At 44.3% G+C, this 18374-nt stretch overlaps 3 protein-coding genes across 4 annotated transcripts; 2 read left to right on the top strand and 1 right to left on the bottom strand.

The window, feature by feature from the left end:
- The first annotated feature begins 959 nt into the window (after positions 1-959).
- Positions 960-3351, top strand: gtf3c6 (general transcription factor IIIC, polypeptide 6, alpha). Its single transcript, XM_076028924.1, has 6 exons — positions 960-1119; positions 1299-1379; positions 1488-1551; positions 2321-2365; positions 2449-2556; positions 2782-3351. The coding sequence occupies exons 1-6, from the start codon at positions 1090-1092 to the stop codon at positions 2916-2918; spliced, it is 465 nt and encodes a 154-aa protein (XP_075885039.1). The 5' UTR covers positions 960-1089; the 3' UTR covers positions 2919-3351.
- Positions 3352-3703: 352 nt separating this feature from the next.
- On the top strand, positions 3704-8646 carry calub (calumenin b). Of its 2 annotated transcripts, none has more exons than XM_076028918.1 (7): positions 3704-3785; positions 4742-4969; positions 5150-5343; positions 5923-6089; positions 6335-6395; positions 6565-6764; positions 7291-8646. In XM_076028918.1, exons 1-7 carry the CDS (start codon positions 3709-3711, stop codon positions 7393-7395), a joined length of 1032 nt encoding a protein of 343 aa, XP_075885033.1. In that variant the 5' UTR covers positions 3704-3708; the 3' UTR covers positions 7396-8646. The 2 variants fall into 2 exon arrangements, with proteins under 2 accessions (XP_075885033.1, XP_075885034.1); XM_076028919.1 differs by lacking the exon at positions 3704-3785 and adding an exon at positions 3792-3938.
- A 1209-nt stretch (positions 8647-9855) lies between these two features.
- Positions 9856-16950, bottom strand: LOC142890107 (uncharacterized). Its single transcript, XM_076028917.1, has 16 exons — positions 16105-16950; positions 15502-15622; positions 15186-15400; positions 14541-14597; positions 14357-14449; positions 14197-14283; positions 13999-14109; positions 13742-13912; positions 13477-13567; positions 12830-12936; positions 12545-12745; positions 12307-12438; positions 12137-12215; positions 11865-12058; positions 11753-11773; positions 9856-11364 (listed from the first exon to the last, which is right to left on the bottom strand). Exons 2-16 carry the CDS (start codon positions 15584-15586, stop codon positions 10387-10389), a joined length of 2622 nt encoding a protein of 873 aa, XP_075885032.1. The 5' UTR covers positions 15587-15622; positions 16105-16950; the 3' UTR covers positions 9856-10386.
- Between the last annotated feature and the right edge of the window lie 1424 nt (positions 16951-18374).

Here is an 18374-nt window from a genome sequence, read left to right as displayed (position 1 = left end):
GAAAGTTTAATGACAGGCTTGATAACGGACTAATCAATGACTGGACTTCAGTCAATCACCATGGTGTGAGAATTATTCTGATGACACTGCAGGACAGCATTTTTGTTGTTTTGTTGCACACAACACTTAATACCACACGCATATTTACAATAGCCGTTCCTACATATAACTAATAAAATATCTTAGTTGAGCAACTAAACATGTTTTGCACACAAACTACGCTGTGCATGTTCGGTGCTTGGTAACTTGAGGGCAGAAGTAATGGCAAGGATCTTTGTTATTTATGGCCTGGCCCCCATCCACAGCAGTGTGGGTACCAACAAGATCGAAAACAGAAACCTACCTTCTGTGAATTTAAATGCAGTGTTGGGTGTGAATACAGTTACAGTGCTGTGAAAGCAAAAACGAAAAACTCATCAGCTTTCGCTCATACAAACACTGATGTATGGTTTGGTTTTGTGTATCATATTTTCTTTATTGCCACGCAATGTAATGATTCAGCCTTTTTAATCTTGTGGCCTTCTGTTTGTGAGATTGCTTCTTCTTTTTTTCGATACCTTTAAAGTGTGTGCTTTTTTAGTTTATGTTGCCCCTGCTTTTGACAGATGAATCCCCCCTTGGGGAGCAATAAAGTGTATCGTCTCATTTCATCTCATCTCATCTCATCACCTCAGTTATGGCCTCGTGCAGGGGAACATTAATAATGTTAGATGTAGATGAGTGTGCTTACAGGTAGCCAATATTTAGATCCAATCATACTTGGCCATAAGGACTGGGGCGCAGACACGCAGATTGCGTGATAGATGGGGAATTGTCATTCATTTTCTACCGGTCCCAGTCCACATTTGAAGGTGTTGAAAGCAAAAAGACACCTCAGTAAATCTAAGCAACAGCGCCCCTCCATGGTCAGATTCCGGAACTGAAAAAGACGCCGAGCAACAAAGAAGATAACGCAAGGCTCCCCGGCCACCGTACATTCGCGGAAGTTATTCACTTGTGTTATTGTTGGGGTGAAACGTCGTGGAATTGTTGTATACTGAAATCATTCACATTGCTTTATCTTGATTTGTTTTATTTAGGGACATTAGAATGGACGACGACGACGAGTGGGAAGAGGAGGTAATACAAAGAGTGCACTAACGTTTATGTTATTATGGCGTTAGCGTGTTTATTCACTGTCTGGCTCTCAATTGGATACGGTTTATCACAGGTTTTGGTTTATTTCTTGAACTAAATGAGGCTCATTTGATGTTTTGTACTTTTGAACCCTTACGCATCTGCTTTGTGTTTGTACGTAGGAGCAGCTGGTTGTGGTGGAGCTCACTGGTATCATCAATACTGACTTCATGTCCAAGTGTCAGGGCACGTGCAAGATACTAGTGAGTAATTTGTGGTAATGTTTATTAATAAGATGCATTATCTAAGAATGTGTAAGAAATGAACGGCAGCTGAAGTATCCCTCTAATAGTTCTGTCCATATGCCCCAGGACATTGACAGCGAGAAGCCCATCATGCAGGTGGGACAGTACTGGTTTGCGGGAGAATATGAAGGTAGGTGTAATTATTATGTGCAATAAATCATGAGTTTAAACCGTGTGTGGCTTGGCCCTACCCTCTTCTGAGCACCGTTGAACCGAACCCAAACATTTAATATTGATAGCGTGACAGAAAACAAAACCAACCAATGATATTTAGATTTCCAGGAAGCATGCAGTCAACTGTGAGGACAGCTTTAGCCTAGCTAAATAATAGCAATCCAACTGACTTGGGGGACTTGGGGGAATGTCAAGTAATTTTCTTTGTGGGAAAAGGAGGAAAACCTTTGACTCCTACATTGGTCTTGTATAGCACATGTATCATTTTGTATCTCATAAAGTGTATTCGGCGTCCATAAAGCTCAACTCAGAAACTTTAAATCTTTACCAAATACTCTAGCTGAAACATACAGTACTAGTGTAAATAAAGACCCACCTTAATCTAATTTAAAGAGGTGTGGCTTGGATGTTAAGTATTTGAAAGTTGATCTGCGGTCACCATTTGCCAAGTTGCCAACACAAATATGTACTATTAAAATACTGAGCCAAAGGAATGACCAACTTATCATCGGTTAACAGGTTTGATACACAAGATTATTCCTAAGATATTCGTAAATCAGTATTGGCCTCAATTATCTTATTTTTAAATAAAACATATTTGCGTAGTACACCTAGATTTTTGGTAGATCTGAATAATGTTGAAAAAATAGGAAAGACAGGCTGACAAATAGCCTTCATGTAGCTGTAGTCAATTTGTAACAGAAATACTTATTCTACCCTCAAAGATGCCTTGGGAACCTGTGTGCTATTTGAGGAAGGACAGCAGAAAGGTACGGTCCCCCACATGTTAATTTTCATTATTTGTTGTTAGTTCTTTTTTTCTTTTTATAATTTCGGACTACTTTGATTAAAGGGAAAACAGAAACTGGTCCAACACTGAAGTACAAGTGCCACACCCCAAGAAAACTGATGATGCAACGAATCTTCCTCACTGAGAAAAAAGAGGAAGAAAGTACATCAGGTCAGTCAGCACAACTCCAGTAAATAGCCCTTCAAATGTTGGGTGATAATAAAAGTTGATATCGCTTTGACCTAATATTGTAAATGTGTGTCTTGCAATTGGAAAAATGTATGATACTTTTTTATTTTGATTTGCTAGATATCATGTACCTTTACTAAAAAAATATATACTGGCACTATAACAATAACGTTTATCATCAAATGCCCCTCTGTGTTTATCTTTTAGAAAATACTGATTGCAGCAGTCAGAGCAACATAACCTGTCAGCCTAACATTGAAGAATTTGCCAACCAGCAGGAAAAGTCACAAGAGGACATGGAAAACATGGATTTGCAAGACTCGGCAAAAGAGTCGCACACTTGATGATACAGTTTATCAGGAAGCACAAAAACATTTGTGAAGGACTTCTTCATCTGAAACAGATACACTCTGATAGCCTGTTGCAGATAGGACCTGTGATTCTTGGAAACAATTTCATCCTTGGTCCTAACACTGTGTGTTGTTTTAAAATAGTATTTTGATACAGGCATAAACATGGCTTTAGTTCCTGATAAAGAATGCGTTGGACATACTTAGACAAGTTCTGCAATTGTGAGCCTTTGATAATATCAGTTTTGCATTGACACCTATTAGCAATCAGTAAAGAGAAAACTGCTTGAATTGCATATTTGAAATAGAAGCATTGTCTAACATCATCTGACTCAGTTGTGTGTCATTCAAATTTTTTCTTGAATCATGGAATCTGCTGTACAAACATGAGATATTGTGTTGTATTGTATTAAATATTATTTTCTTTATTTCATCTGTGTGTCGTTTTTCTTTACGTTTACTAGCATCAAGAGAATTCCTCCTCGGATGTGCCTTTTTCTATTTATTTTTTTTAAAGAAGTCTTTTACAAGTACAAGTGCGCAATGCACTGTGTGGTACGTGTCCAGTTTGGTCGTTACAAAATCCTAAATGATTGTTTGTCGTCGTAATTGTTCACCAGCGTGTCGCGTTTACATTGTGACTTTGTCGGAATGAATGAAGTTTGTTGACTTTGAGGACGTGGCGGTGCTCGTCCAATCCAGTCGTCGCAAATTCCCTGAAGTGGACCAATGAACGCGCGACATTTCACCGTCGTCCTCGGGCCCTGATTGGTCAAATTGCCTTATGGCACAGGAAGTGCATGGGTGTGTTTCCGTGAGGAGGGATTTAAGCTTCGCCGAAGAACTTCACCGAGGACACCGGTGAGTTGCTTTCAGTTAATTTTTTTGTTAAAACACCAAGATTTGTCCCTGTTTATTTTCTCTGGAGTTTTGTTAAAGAAGCCGTCAGCGTAGTCAGCGTATTTTCTATTTAGTTGGGCGAGTTGAAACAGCGGCCGGCAGTCAAAAGTAACGGTAAGCTACGATTAGCCAATCAAACGTTCCTTTCTGATCAAAATGTTTGAATTGATAGTCGTTGCGAAATCAAGAAATGGACACCAACTCTTCTGGCAGTCTGAAAAGATGGTGAACGCGTCGATATGGCGCGATATGAATCAAGGCTTGAATAAGCAAGGTGGGGGTGGGGGGGGGGGGATTGAAAGCTGCAACACTGTTGTGTTCTACGTAAACAACCAAAAAAATACTAATCGTAATCTAGCAATTGGAAATTGCCCCGCCGTGCCTCGAGTATTTTAGTGTGAGGCGTGTGGCGTAACGCCTGTCCTACAATTTTCTCTCTTTTTATTAATAAATAGAGAAAGAAAAGTTGGCCTTATCCAGCCACTCTTTCTGATCTTACCCTCAGTGTTGCAATTGGCAATTACATTCGTGTGAGATTGGCGCGTTTTATCTGATTTTCTGTGAGTTGGCTTTAACAGGGCAAGCCCGTTGAGTAAGAAATTGTTCAGTCGGTGCTTCAAAAGTGGTGCAAAGTTTGTTTGTTTGTTTGTTTGTTTTGTAAACAGAGTAAATAATGAATTGCATAAGATAGAGCAGATCAAATTGAATTTGATTAACGTTTGCTTGTTTGTTTTGGGGTGTTTTTGCTTGTACAGTGTCTTTCTTTGGGGAGTGGTGTGTGGCGTAATTGATAATAAAATAATTAATCTCAAACTGAAAGTTTTTTTGTTTGTTTTTTTAATCTGAGTTTAGTCTTTGCACACTAACATCAGTCCTTTGTCGTCCCTCTGTTGACCTCCTCTCCAACCGGACGGCAGTGCTAACAGGATGGAGCTGCGACCACTCGTCATGTGCTTTGCCCTCTGCGTGGTTTATGCCACCAGCAAACCCACCAAACAGGACCGCGTCCACCACGACCTTCCCCTCAGCAGCCGGGAGCATGACGACGGCGAGAACTTTGACTATGACCACGAAGCTTTCCTGGGACAGGAGGAGGCCAAGTCCTTTGAACAGCTCACACCAGAGGAGAGCAAAGAGCGACTCGGGTAACAATACACGTCATTTTGTAGCCGTTAATCTCGACTAAAAATTCCTCTTATCAGACGTGGGCACAATAAAGCGGCGGTGCGATAATCCGGCGTTGGGGTTCGTCTGCGGTGACTCGTCGCCGTTCGATGGCCGTCGACGCTACTCACTCAATTTGCTACTCCCTCTTTTGTGCACAGCATGCTGGTTGGCCGTATAGATGACGACAAGGACGGCTTTGTGACGACGGAAGAGATGACGGCGTGGATCAAGTATACTCAGAGGCGATGGATGATCGAAGAGGTGGATCGGCAGTTTAAGACTCAAGACCTCGACGGGGACGGCCTGATAACCTGGGAGGAGTACAAGAACGCCACCTACGGATACACGATGGGTACGACTACACAATGCCCCCCGCCCTCGACACAGTGGAAACCCACGTTATGACCGAGCTGCCACTTGTGGACATCAGGGATGCAAATGATCAATTAATTCATTAATCGGTAGACCTCCAATCAATTGACAATTAATTGACAAGTGCCGATATTTCCTGAGAACCTAAACTTCACAATGAAAAATGTGTAAGGAACACCTTATTTAACCCTTAAATAATGCTGAGGGTCCAATGTCACCCATTTTTACATTAGAGAACGGTAAAAACACCCTGAACATTTATGCTCTGACTTTAAGTTGACCTCTAATGGGTCACATTTCAACTTTTTTTGAAAGTTGTTTAGAAGTAACTTGTTCTAGGTGTATTAGGACCATCACAGCATCTACAGGGGAATTTCTCTTTCCTGCCACTACACTTTTATAATGACATTGACTCACCGTGATTAAAAATGTTCAATTAATTGCAACTTGTTTAATTTATTTAATCAATTGAATTCTTAATCGACAATTAATGGGTTAATTGTTAACATCCCTATTGGACACTGTTAAAAAATAAAAAGCTGTACCCTCTCGTTTGCAGAGGAAGACGATCCCGAAGAGGAGATCGGCTACAAGCGAATGATGGAGCGCGACGAGAGACGATTCAAAGGCGCCGATCTAAACTTGGACATGATGGCAACAAAGGAAGAATTCGCGGCGTTTATTCACCCGGAGGAGTTTGAGCACATGAAGGACATTATCGTGACGGTGATTGAAGACTTAATACATTTAAAATACATTTAATGCACCTCAAGGACCATATTGTATCCATCTTCAGTGACTTGGTTTTTAGTTTCCAGCTAATGCTGGCTGGAGGAGGTAATTAACGAGCTAGATGCATATTGTTGTTGGAAAACATTTTCTCGGTTGCTTTTTTTCAAAATATGAAACCTATAAAATGTGATGCTGCATCTGCGTGACTCCACTCACTTTTCTCTGCGTGTTTCCAACAGGAAACGATGGAAGACATAGACAAGAACGGAGACGGTTTGATCGATTTGAACGAGTATATCGGTGAGTTGCGCTTGTGAATGTTATTGAACCATCAACATTTTTATTGTCGGCAGTTTGGAAAGCCCGCATCAAATGAACATTTTTATGGATGTGCAAGAGCGGCCGCGACACCTGAACAATAAAAAAAAGCTTTGTGATGTAACGGAGCCTCCTGCCTTCCGTGTTCCAGGCGACATGTACAACCAGGAGGGAGAGGACGAAGAGCCCGAGTGGGTGACGACAGAGAGACAACAGTTCACCGAATTCCGAGACCAAAACAAAGACGGGAAGATGGACAAGCACGAGACCAGGGACTGGATTCTACCTAAGGACTATGACCATGCCGAGGCAGAGGCCAAGCATCTGATCTATGAGGCGGATAAAGACGAGGTATGAACATTAAATGTTCTCGGATTTGCTTTACTTTTGTTTTTTTTGTCACTTAATATTCTGAATAGGCAAATACAGGTGCAATAATAACAACATGGCTAATGCAATAGGATGTCCTGTTTCGTCGTAACTCCACATGTCGTTTCCTGGCTTTCTGCACTGCCATAAATACACACGCTTTATTAAGTACACATTGCTATACCAGCACCGAGTACCTAATGAAGTGGCAGGTGTATTTATATAGTGCTTCAAGGTTGAACTTGTGCCTTCAGAGATGCTCTTGTGCATAACTATTAGTTATTTGGGGTACTGTTGACTCTCTGGTCTGAAGCCGGCGTGGCTCTTCTCTTGCATTCACAGCTATGCAACCAGGAGCTGTGCTGCATTCAGAGTCACTTAATTCCCCCAAACGCGTTGTGTTGCTGCCTTGCGATTGGCTCTTTGACTACTTGCTTTAGCAGCAAGCACCTGATCAAGCGGCGCCAAAGTGCACACAGTTTACGATGTCCGTTCTGTCTCCCGCCAGGACAAACGCCTGACCAAGGAAGAAATTGTGGAAAAGTACGACCTGTTTGTCGGCAGCCAGGCGACCGACTTCGGCGAAGCTCTGTCTCGGCACGACGAATTCTAACGGTTCGGGCCTCCAAAGACACTGCGTTCATCTTTTGTACCACCTGACCTCCCCCCCACACCCCCCAACCCCCCGCCCTGAACAGCTGGCGGAGTGTTCTGAACGAGATGACGGTCTTTTGCTCAACGCATCGGGACAATAATTTATTTTTTTTCTTCTTTTTTTGAATGTGTTCCATCGCACACGCGCACGCGAGCGGTCTTCAGTTCATGCTGGGCCAGTGTCGTCCTGATGCTTGGTTGTGTGTGTTGTGTAAGAGTGAAGAAAAATCATCACCAAACGTTTGCTCTGCTTCCACACTTTGTACTCACTTGTTCCAGGTCAGTTGAAGGACAGTGTTGTTGCCATTTTAGTTTAAAAAAAAAATGTTTATTTTGTTACAAAACGTTGAAAGGCCAAGCTTGTTCAACACAAATTATGATTATTCTTTTTTTTTTCCATTGCACTGGAGGATAAAGAAGAAGGTCCCATTATATTTGAACAATTTACTAATCTGTCCAATGTAATCAAGCTCTTATATTCTAATATTCTTGTCTTTATTGATCAAACGTATGCGCTGCTGGAGACTTTGGAAGCATTAAGTCAACTTCAAAGTGCCGGCAGCGGTAAAGAAAACAAAACTCTTTGGACAAGTGCAATAATACAGTATCGTCAGTGGGTACCTGCTGTTTGCTGTACTGGTCCCCTGAAGCATCTGTGCGGGTGCCAGTGAGGTTCTGTGTTAGTTCACAGCCGACTGATGGACGCTTCATCCTTAAACCTGCTTCCTTCCCCTTTTCCTCTTGTCACCTCAACACTTGTATGTATGTATGTGTGTGCGTGCGTGCGTGTACGTGTGTGTGTGTGTTTTATATATGACTTATATTCACCTTTTGAGGTGTGTTTTGTTTGGAATTAACCAATGTTTGTGCCAAGGTTACACGCTGTTCCCATTTTGTTAGCCGTACAGAAAAGGAACAACATCACACTGCCTGTCTGAATCATTTGTGTGTCACCACCACCACCCTTTATAACCACTGTTGATGTTTTTTTTCATGGAAAACTATAACTTTTTTTTTTTTTTTCCTTTTTTTTTTTTTTTATTATTTACATCCTCACGACAGAAATGCCCCTCTCACTTGAGACTAAAGTGTAAATAGGTCTTTGCCATCCAGCAAACTACTCACTCTAACAATCAGGTACATGTTGGTTTTGTTCTCTGTTTTTGTTTTTATTTCGTAGAACGTCTCAATAAAAACAAAGATGGAGCTTAATGCCTACTGTTCTCTAGTGCTGCAGTATGAGGCGACCGGTCAGCTGTTCCTCAGGAAGTGCCCCGTTTCCTGTTTCACTTGTAGGGGGTCAACCCACTGCTCTCGTCATTGTTTGTTTGGAGCCTCTCACAGTCACAGCAGCATCATTAATCACGTCCCTTTCATTTCTACATCTGCAGCAGTTAGTTGTTTGTTTTTTTGCCTCAGTAACTCCATGTTGTGAACTAAACATATTAATGGTACCGTGTTTTGCAAAAATTCCCTTTCATAATGTTTTGTAGCCTGAATGTAGAACTCTGGCCTGCCATTAAACTCCCCAGGATTGGTAGATGTTCACCTTTTCCTTATTTTCTCAGCTCAACTTGTCAATGTGTGCGAGTAAAAAGGAAGTTTTGGAAAATCAGCCCTTAGTGATGTCAAAAATGGCTCTGATTCATCTCCCTAGTTAGTTATACAACCCACCAGTCCCCCTCAAAGTTAAAAAAAAAAAAAAAAAAAAAAAGCAGGATTTCAGTGGGAGAATGTGTTTGAATTTTCACATTATCTTTGTCAAGATCTATATATATATTTTTTTTTATCATTAAGTCCCTCTGACTACTACAAATTAGTGCAAAGCACTGGATTGTGTTGTTCTAAAATGGTAGAAAATGTAAAAAGAAAAAAAAAAGGTCAACATTGTCAGACACGCACGTCACCATTCTCTCCAAGTGAAGTCACCTTGGCCCTCCAAAGTTGGAGGTCGCGTGCTGTTTTAAATCATCCGTCACTTAGAAACACAACAGAAGCACTTCAAAGCACCGACTCGCCCTTTCCCAACAAAACCTGATCCGCCAGCTTAAATGCCGTTTGGCCTTCCTGTTTATATTGCAGAGACAGACAAATTTCCTGGTGCTTTTATCCAGTGTGAAAGACCTGAAGGAGGTCCATCTGCGGCATGTTTGATCGTCCCCACGGACCTGCAGGTCGCTCGCTGAACTAGAACATGTCCAAGCTGCTAGCATGCTACATACGTGTTGGACTAACGGCAGTTTTAGCTTTATTCAAGACTTCAGTTTGTGATGTAGGGGGTTGGGTAATTGTGTTTAAGGGGAACATTACAGCCACGTTAACAGCACATACAAATACTCAAACTTCATCTCAGTGACAACACATGATAATTAATAGACACAATAACTTCAAAAAGAAGGAGGCCGCTTTCAAAGTAGGCATAACAAAACACTTCATGCTGTGGTTATGGCGCGAGAGCTCGGAGCATCCGGAACTCTGCAGCGGTTTGAAGGGTGAGTCGACATGATAGCACACAGGCACAAAACTGCTCCAATTTTTATCCTTGTCTGACGCTCAAGCCTCAAGTGCTTCATCGTCTGTGATTTCATGTGGATTCTCCGATTGGAGAATGCAGACAATCTCACTGGTTTGTGTAAACATTCTCCAATAAAGATTTGATCAAGTCGAAATGACCCGTAGCGGATCTGCTTTCAACCGTTGGAATTTCAAGTTGTTGATAATTGTCATTTAAAAGTGTCCCAATTAATTGATTTATTTTTGCAGACATTCATTGCAAGTCGCAATCTTCTTTCCTCATACATTTTCGCAGTGCCTAGCCAAACCAGGCTGCAGTGTCTCTCTCTCTGGCCACCTTGTCCCACGGTGGCCTCGCCCGCGCCGTCACTTACCTCCTCCACCCTCTGTCCTCCACCCCATCGCTCTCAGTGCCTGCGGTGTTGCAGCAGAGACATCACTTACTGAAGGTGAAAAAAATGGGATTGCAACGAGCCAACACTCTCAGCAGCTCCTCGTCTTCGGGGTCTAAGTCGTTCTCACCCTCACTGTTCTTGTCCGCGTCCTCGTCTCCCAGAAAGCCGTCGTCATCGGCATCCCCTGCCTGCGTGTTCCCAGAGTTGGTGGAGGGTCTCCTGTCCTGAGACGGGCTCTGGGTGTCCTCGGCCTTGGCCCCACCTGGCTGCTCCGACTGCTCGAGGTCGTCCAGCGACGTGGAGAGCTCTGTGGCGCCCACTGTGGCACCCACTGTGTCCGAGGCCTCTGTCCACTTGGGTGTGGTCAGGGGCGTGTCGAACGGGGACGTGTCGATATGAACCAGCGTGGCCTTCAAAGGTGCGTGGTCTGGGGTGAGTGGGGGTGTGCTAAGCTCTCTGGGGAGGGGTGAGAGTTGCGAGCGGGGCGAGTCGGGAGGTGTCTTTGCACGGGACTTGCACAGGGGTTTGTCAATCTCTGCCAAGGCGATCCGAGCATGGCTGCACGGGATGCTGGATTGGGAGGAGGGGCTGGCGACAGGTTCTGGTGGGTCCTCGGCGGTGGTGGAGGCAGGTGTGTCGCACTTGTCGCTGATTGTAGGGCTGCTACTCACGTCGGGTTGCGCCTCGGTGGAATTGACCTCAGCTGGCGAGCCGGAGTTTTCCGCATGTGCATTGCTCTCATCAACAATGGCGGCCTCGGCCGTGGGTGAGCTAGCGGGGCTTTTGGTTGGTGCAAGAACCTCGTTTTTGTCGGCATCAGGGCTGCGCACGGTCTCAGTGGCCACGGCACCAGCATTGGTCAGGTCGGTTCTACCAGGAGGGCCACGGCTGGGTGGTATGTCCCGCAGCGGGTATGTGCCAGGGGTCTCTGTGTAGGTGAACGAGGGGTTGTAGGTCCCATAATCCTCGTTGCTGTAGGGCACTTCGTCCATGTGCGGCATTGCGTTACGGTGACTCAACTGCGGAGGAACCACAGTCATCAGGTCAGCAGTGGGAACCATGAGCCAAACCTGGTTGGTTCCTCAGAGAGGAGGTAAGTGGATGATCTTGGTTCCCCCATGTCTTGTGGAGGAATCAGTTGGTGTTCATGTTCACGGGTCTCAGAATAGTGCAAAGTTGTCTTCATATTTATGAGAATATTGCTCGGAATGGACGTTTTACAAACAAATCTATCTATTGTCACTAGAACCAAGACTGAGGCTACAACACTTTTGGGTTGACGCTTTTAGGGTGTTTTTGGTCAATGATTTTTGACCAACCTTGACAGGGACCCAAAGGATTTGTTACAAGGATAGGTAGGACAGGGCCAGGACAAACGTTATCTTCAATGCAAAATCAAATACTCACCAGTTGGAACCACCGTAAGCTCTGCAGAAAAACGTGACGAATATTTCAGCAACTCAACTTTTTGCAACAGGTTTCAGTACATGTAAAGATGACTTTAGATCAAGGACCTCACCACATTGGGATGTTTTCCCTGAGCCACGCAGCCTCTCTCTAGCGGGCCCCTCCTGCCCTTGTGCTTTCTCTTCAGCCACTTTGCCAAGGACATGACGCATCCGAGGGCCGTCATGATTACCATGCTGAGGAAAAACGCTTTTCCCAACGTGCAGCTCGTAAAGTGTTGTTCATCTCCCAGCACACTGTAAGGGACTGCAGGGTGGAAAGATTTGTTCTGACCTGCTGCTGCTTAATATGTCATTAGCAGTGAGTTTACAACCATATTCTCACCCGCTTGTCCTTTAGACAACACATCCACCACCACTGTGGTAAAGGTGGCGTCACCGGATTCCTGGTCCACAGCCATTACCTGCGAATAAAATGAAGTTGGTTTATGTCATACAATGTAATGTAGGCAGAGGAACAAATCTTTGCTTAGTTCTGGGATCTTTGAGGCTCACCTCCAGGTTGTGCCGTTGCTTTGGTTTGAGTTTACTTGTCTTCGTGATCAGAAGACCCTCTTGTGTGATTTGGAAGATGTCTGTATAATTCGATGTGGGACTGAGGGAGAAATGCATCTTGGGATTGAAACCCTGTCAATTTGGGGGAGGTGAGAAAAACAGAGCTGATTGGTCACGTTGCAAATCCACACACAACATCCTTTTAGCATTTTTGTGTTTGTGTGTTCATGGCAGTTACGTTGTCAAAGTCTTGATCCTGCACGTGCAACATCAGGGCTTTATTCCCATAGGTGTTGACAAGAGAGGCCGACGCCTCCTCCACCGATACGAAACCTTGATACTTGGCCATTTCAAAAACTGGATGGAAACGGTTTACCGCCAGAACTCGCACCTCGACTGTCGCAACAGAGTACTTCCTGGGGTCGTTTTCCTGGTAAGCCTAGTTACAAGACCAGGAAGAAAGAACTTGTAGATTCTGCACTTGCCATGGAGACAGCCTACAGTAGCCTGCAGGAGGTCTTACCATGACCTTCAGGTGCAGCTCAGGAGTCTGGAGCCTGTTTCCGACGCCGTGAACCATCTTCATCTCTCCCGTCTCTCGGTCCATGAGGAAACGGCCGTCGTCATCTCCTACAGTGAACACACAGCACATTGGCTTGTACGCGTGTCAGCGGGCTCAAAGGTTAAGTGTGTAATATTTGGAGAATTTGAATAAGAAACAGTGACATCAAGTGGTTACAGTTTAGATTTTAGCCCCTTTAACTCTCCCTCCCCCTCCTGAGATTGCCAGTGAGGCACGGTGGTCTATGCACACAAACCTGGATCCCTCATCCACCTTCTTCATCGTTGGTTTATTTGAGGATGCGAGCACTCACCCTAATTGTGAAACGTGTTGTCTGCAGGGCTGAATTGTCAACACTGGCTTCCTTAAAAATATGGCGGTGCAAGGTGGCAACTAACTGGGAGCAAGACCCAAGCTCTATTTATATTTTCATATGTAAATTAGAACCATTCTATGGGTAGGAAAACCAAATGACTTTTATTGTACTGCGAGTTTACACTAATGTATTTGTGGTCACTATATCGAGCTTTTACCAATAAAACATCATAAATCAGGCCAATATTTGCTGGACCTGTAAACACGATCTTTCGTCAGACGCTGGAAAGCACCTGAGAGGATGGCATAGCTGACTTGGGAGTTGAGTGTTTTGTCTCCATCCACCGCATGAATGGGTCCTGGAGAGAAGTCCAACATGATGTCCTGCAACGGGACAGTTTTTGCGTCATATTGCTGAAAGTAACAACCACCTTTTCTTGTCTTGCAAGTGCCAGCTCTGATATGTCGATGAATCCACGGGATAGAAAAGCTTCCACTGCATCAAAGCACCATTAGCTTGATAGGTGTGTAAACTGCAGGCTGTGTGTAGACAGTAACCTCCTCTCCCTCTGTGACGTTGACTGTGTACACCGGACTCGTGCAGACGCGACTGGTCTCGTCCTGGAACAGCAGCATGCAGGGCAGGAACTGTGGATACTGGTCGTCTGCATCCAATACCGTGATGGTGACGTTGGTGCTGGTGTTGAAGTGCTCTGCCGTGCTCATTTCCTGGTAATTGTGACAATCGGATCTTTCAATTTGCAATTTTGAAACCCCTGAAAACTTTTTTTCTTTTTTTTTTTGCAGTTGCTTACTGAGGCATGAATTGTTACAGTAAGGACAGTTTTGGTCTCGTAGTCAAGGGGCTTGGCAAGGATCACCTCCCCACTGTTTGGCAGGTCAATCCTGAAGTAGTCAGCGTCCGGCTGCCCAGTGAACACAGAAAAACCCAAATTATTAACAACGATTAGGTATTTATTTTCTTTGTGCTGACATCTTGTATTAAAACCCACTGATGTCTCGTCGATGGAATAAATCATGGTGTCGTTGTCTCCATCCCTTGCACGGACGGCAAAGGCAACTGTATTCACCTGAGTCACCTAAAGAAAAAAAAATCTACCTTAATCCCATGTAGTTTGCGCAGGCGAGCAAACTACACGGGACATGGGATACCTCGCTTAGGTCAAGAGAGTGGACAGTGTCTTCTGCAAATTCTGGGAAATTGTCGTTCTCGTTCAGGATCTCCACCATGACTCTGTAAACTGCCTGTGACAAAAGAAGAGAAAAGAATCACTGAAGTGTAAATGTCAGCGCCAAAACACAAGAATTAAGTGCAAGGTGCTGGAGAAAAGTGTACCTGAACAAAGTTCCCTTCATAACAATTCAACTCGGCTATCAGGAAGGGACCCTGGACCTGGTGGAACACCAAAACACTTCAGGTCTCGTTCATACTTCTTTGTCTGTCGGGTTTGTTGTTTCGAGCTGCATTCGTGCAACAAATCTTTTTAATGGTGCAGGCCATGACTAACATAGTGAGAAAGGGGGCAGAGGAAGTTAGATTAGAAGTCGAGACGCAGACTGCTAATCTGGTTGAGCCTTTACAGCTGCCAGGATGGAAGACAGCAAGCTGAGGGAAGGATGACGGCTGGAGATATTGGGCCTGGTCCAGGAACCGAGCTGGAGGTGTCGTGTGCTAAACTTAGATACAACTGCAGACTCCACCAACCATTCACTTCTGGTTCAAGTTCAGAGGTTGTACCATTTTCCCACTCAAAGGCTGACTCTATTTATTCTGTTTACAGAGTTGAGAGCAGGCTTTGTTTGGGTTGTAATTATTTCTTAGTTTGTTTCTATGGCAAGGTTGATAAGGAGCGCTACTGTTTGGCTTTTTAAATTAACTTTCAACAGAAACTATCAGATTATAATCATTTCTGAATTGAATTTCTTAAATTCCATTCGTTTTTTTGGCTTTCTGGTCAAAGATCCTCTTCGGCTCGGTTACCTCTCGGTCGAGGACCCTGTCGTCTGACAAGTTCAGCCGGATGTTCCCCTCATCCAGGAAAAGCCAGTCAGCGTCCTTTCCATCCAGGCTCCAGCGGACGCCTTCCAGCGTGGTCTCGGTCATCAGGTCAGCTACGACCTCTCCAGCCGGACTGTTTTCTCGGATGGAGACAACCACATCCCGACCGTCCAGGCATCCACCCCATCCTGACATTCCTGCGTCAGCAACACAAAAACCACACAGAAGCAGAATGAGGAAAAAAACCCAACCTCACACGTCCAAAATACATCCAAATTCCAAATGGCTGCTGGCCAACCTGCCACAGTTTGAAGACGCAGCAGGAGCAGCAGCGAACAGGTGACGACCTTTGCCAAGCTCCGTTTCATTGGGTCGAGGGCCATTCCAGGACTCGATCAGGCCTCGGGAACTACAACTGCCTGGGAAAGGAGACGCAAACATACAGACACCTCACCGCTAGCTGGACTCAGTGTGCTGGAATCTGTCCCTTCGCAGGTGTCGTCGCATGTATGAAACGTCGATGGGTTCAAACGCTCTTACAGTGATCAAGCAGCAGCTCACATGCACTCTGCTTGGTCGCATAATTCCCTCAAATCCCCTTTAGGTGTGTCGCTGAGAGAGCAACACGACAGAATATCAGCTTGCTTCTTCTTTTATTTTCCCGATTTCACCTTCTCCAAGTCTGGCTGGAGGTTTACCAGTTAATCTTTTGCCATGCTTAGCGTTGGATGCTCTAAACGGCTATTTATCCCTTTGTATTCTTCGGCTCGGCGGCATTTCTTGGTTCCATTCCACAGAAAGAACAGCTCTGCGTTAAACAAAAAAATTAGGCTTTTAATGCCGTAGCCGGCTGAGTTAACATGAAGGCAGGGCTGTCTATCCCGCCGCTCGGCTGACTGACCTTTGTTGTCAAATCCTCTGCAGCCCCTCTGTCAGTCCCCATATCCGCCTGACTTGCGATGAAAGCAGCATCTCTGATTCCCCCCAAAAATCCTGCAAAGCTACTAAGTGCCACTCACGGTGACAGGCGGGCTTTGGGCAAATCAGCGGGAACAATTGACACAAACACAGGCGCGCACGGTGATCCCCGTTACATGCATTAAAGAGCAGACAGCAGCTTATGGTGTGTATTCTAGGATAAATGTCAGCTCAGAGGGCTAAAGCCTTGAGGGCGGGGCCAACCTGGCGAGGGACTGCGACCGGGCCAATCAGCTTAGGTGCGGCAACAAACCAACGGCCGAGGTCACAAGTGAGTTTAAGAGATTTGTCTCGCACAAAGTCACTTGACCTTGATGGGTGGTTGTTTGTGGCGCGATCGAAGCTCAACAGTCAAACGGCGGCAGATCCAATCTGGGCTCGTTTGTGTCTCCTCTGAGCGTGTTAGGAAATGCTTCACACAGACAGAAAGCCTGTCCCCACAGGAAATGGATCACACAGGTAATAAGAGTCGAATGATATAAGTCCACGTAGATTGTTTCCGTTGGATTTGTTCAATTAACTAATGAGGCCTGACGTGGGATTAGCTATCAAAGATCGGCTGTTCACTCTCTGAAGATTAGCCCACATGTTTTTTTTTTTCTCCAAACTTGTCTCAACATGCGAAGACACACACACACACACACACACACACACAGACTCTGGCGATGAAAGCAGCCGTCGGGCCTCGCTAAATTGTTGGAGTGTTCAGCACTGCTGTGTGAGGCCTCTGAGCTGTTAGTGTGCTGCAGGAGGGTCCGATTGTCTCGCTGACAGATTTGAATTCCACACAATGTGTGTCAGGGGGAAAACATGGGAAGAACAGGGGGAGAACTGGTCTCACTGTGTGTGTGTGTGTGTGTGTGTGTGTGTGTGTGTGTGTGTGTGTGATGTCTAATGGTGCCTTTGCACATTCAGTTTATGGCACAATATTTTTTTGATCTCATGTTGTTTAGATTTTATATAAAAACTGAAATTAAAGTGATACCTTTCAAAATAAAAATAGTTTTATTGCTATGACCACATATGGCCGCTTGGGGTCAGCAAAGAAAACTTAGTGACTTACTGACCTAGTGGCACTTACAATTTGTGTATAAATAAATATATATATATATACATATATATATATATATATATATATATATATATGTATATATATATATATATATATATATACATATATATATATACATATATACATATATATATATATATATATACACATATATACACATACATATATATTTATATATATATATATATATATATATATATATATATATATATATATATGTATGGAGTGTAAAGTGCAAATGGGGTTTGTGGTATTGACACCTGACATAATTCACCCTTGTCATCCTTATAGGTTCGTAAACGCATCTTCAGCTTGTCTTCACTTGTCCTAATATGTTCTCCTCTGCGAAAGCAGCACTGAGGCCCTTTGTTTTTAACCAATTACACATCCGGAAACCCTCCCTTCATGGCCGCACTTGTGGGAGTCGCTCATTTTACTCCGCAAACTTTTCAGAGAAGTTACACTTCTACTCCCTCATCCCACGGAACCACCGCAAGGACCCCCGCTGGCTGCTCAAACATGGCCTCATCTCTCTCTTTTTCTTAACATACATTTTGTCCCCACATGCCTTCAAGAGGCGGCACATTTCCACCACGATTACATCTGATACTTTAAAAACTTAATTGTACAAGTGCTGCACTCTCACATTATCTCACTTATTTCCCCCCCCCCAGCCTATAGCTTTGATGTGCCTTGCCGGAAAACCACCGAAGTCCTTTGGCTGGCGGGGGGGGAAGAAAAGTTGAAGATGAACTTAAACTGTGATTATTACAGACTGAAGCAGCCTGACAGAAGGCTGTGAAAATCAAATGCTGGAATGTGTCGGAGCGCCTCTCATCCCTCGGCAGACATTATCTCCAGCTGCGTGTTGTCTGCCAGGAAAACACTTGTTAGGTGTTTTTGTGTGTGTGTTCTTCTTCTTCTTCTTCTTCTTTTTGTTGATCCATTGAGAAAAACCTGAGAGGACTGCAACCAATGCAAAAACAATAGAGGAAGATCTTCCTGTGACAACATGAACACCTGAGGGCCCCTGTGTGCTGAAACATGACTACTCGTGTTTACCCCCACCCACCCCTGTCTCGTGTGTGTGTGTGTGTGTGTGTGTGTGTGTAAGGCAGAGC

The sequence above is a fragment of the Nelusetta ayraudi genome, unplaced genomic scaffold (genome assembly GCF_046127955.1).
Source record: "Nelusetta ayraudi isolate G7.1 ecotype Tasmania unplaced genomic scaffold, CSIRO-AGI_Nayr_v1 ptg000026l, whole genome shotgun sequence".
Taxonomy (NCBI): domain Eukaryota; kingdom Metazoa; phylum Chordata; class Actinopteri; order Tetraodontiformes; family Monacanthidae; genus Nelusetta; species Nelusetta ayraudi.
The sequence above is the reverse complement of the archived record's forward strand: the minus strand, read 5'-3'. Positions and strand labels throughout refer to the sequence as shown.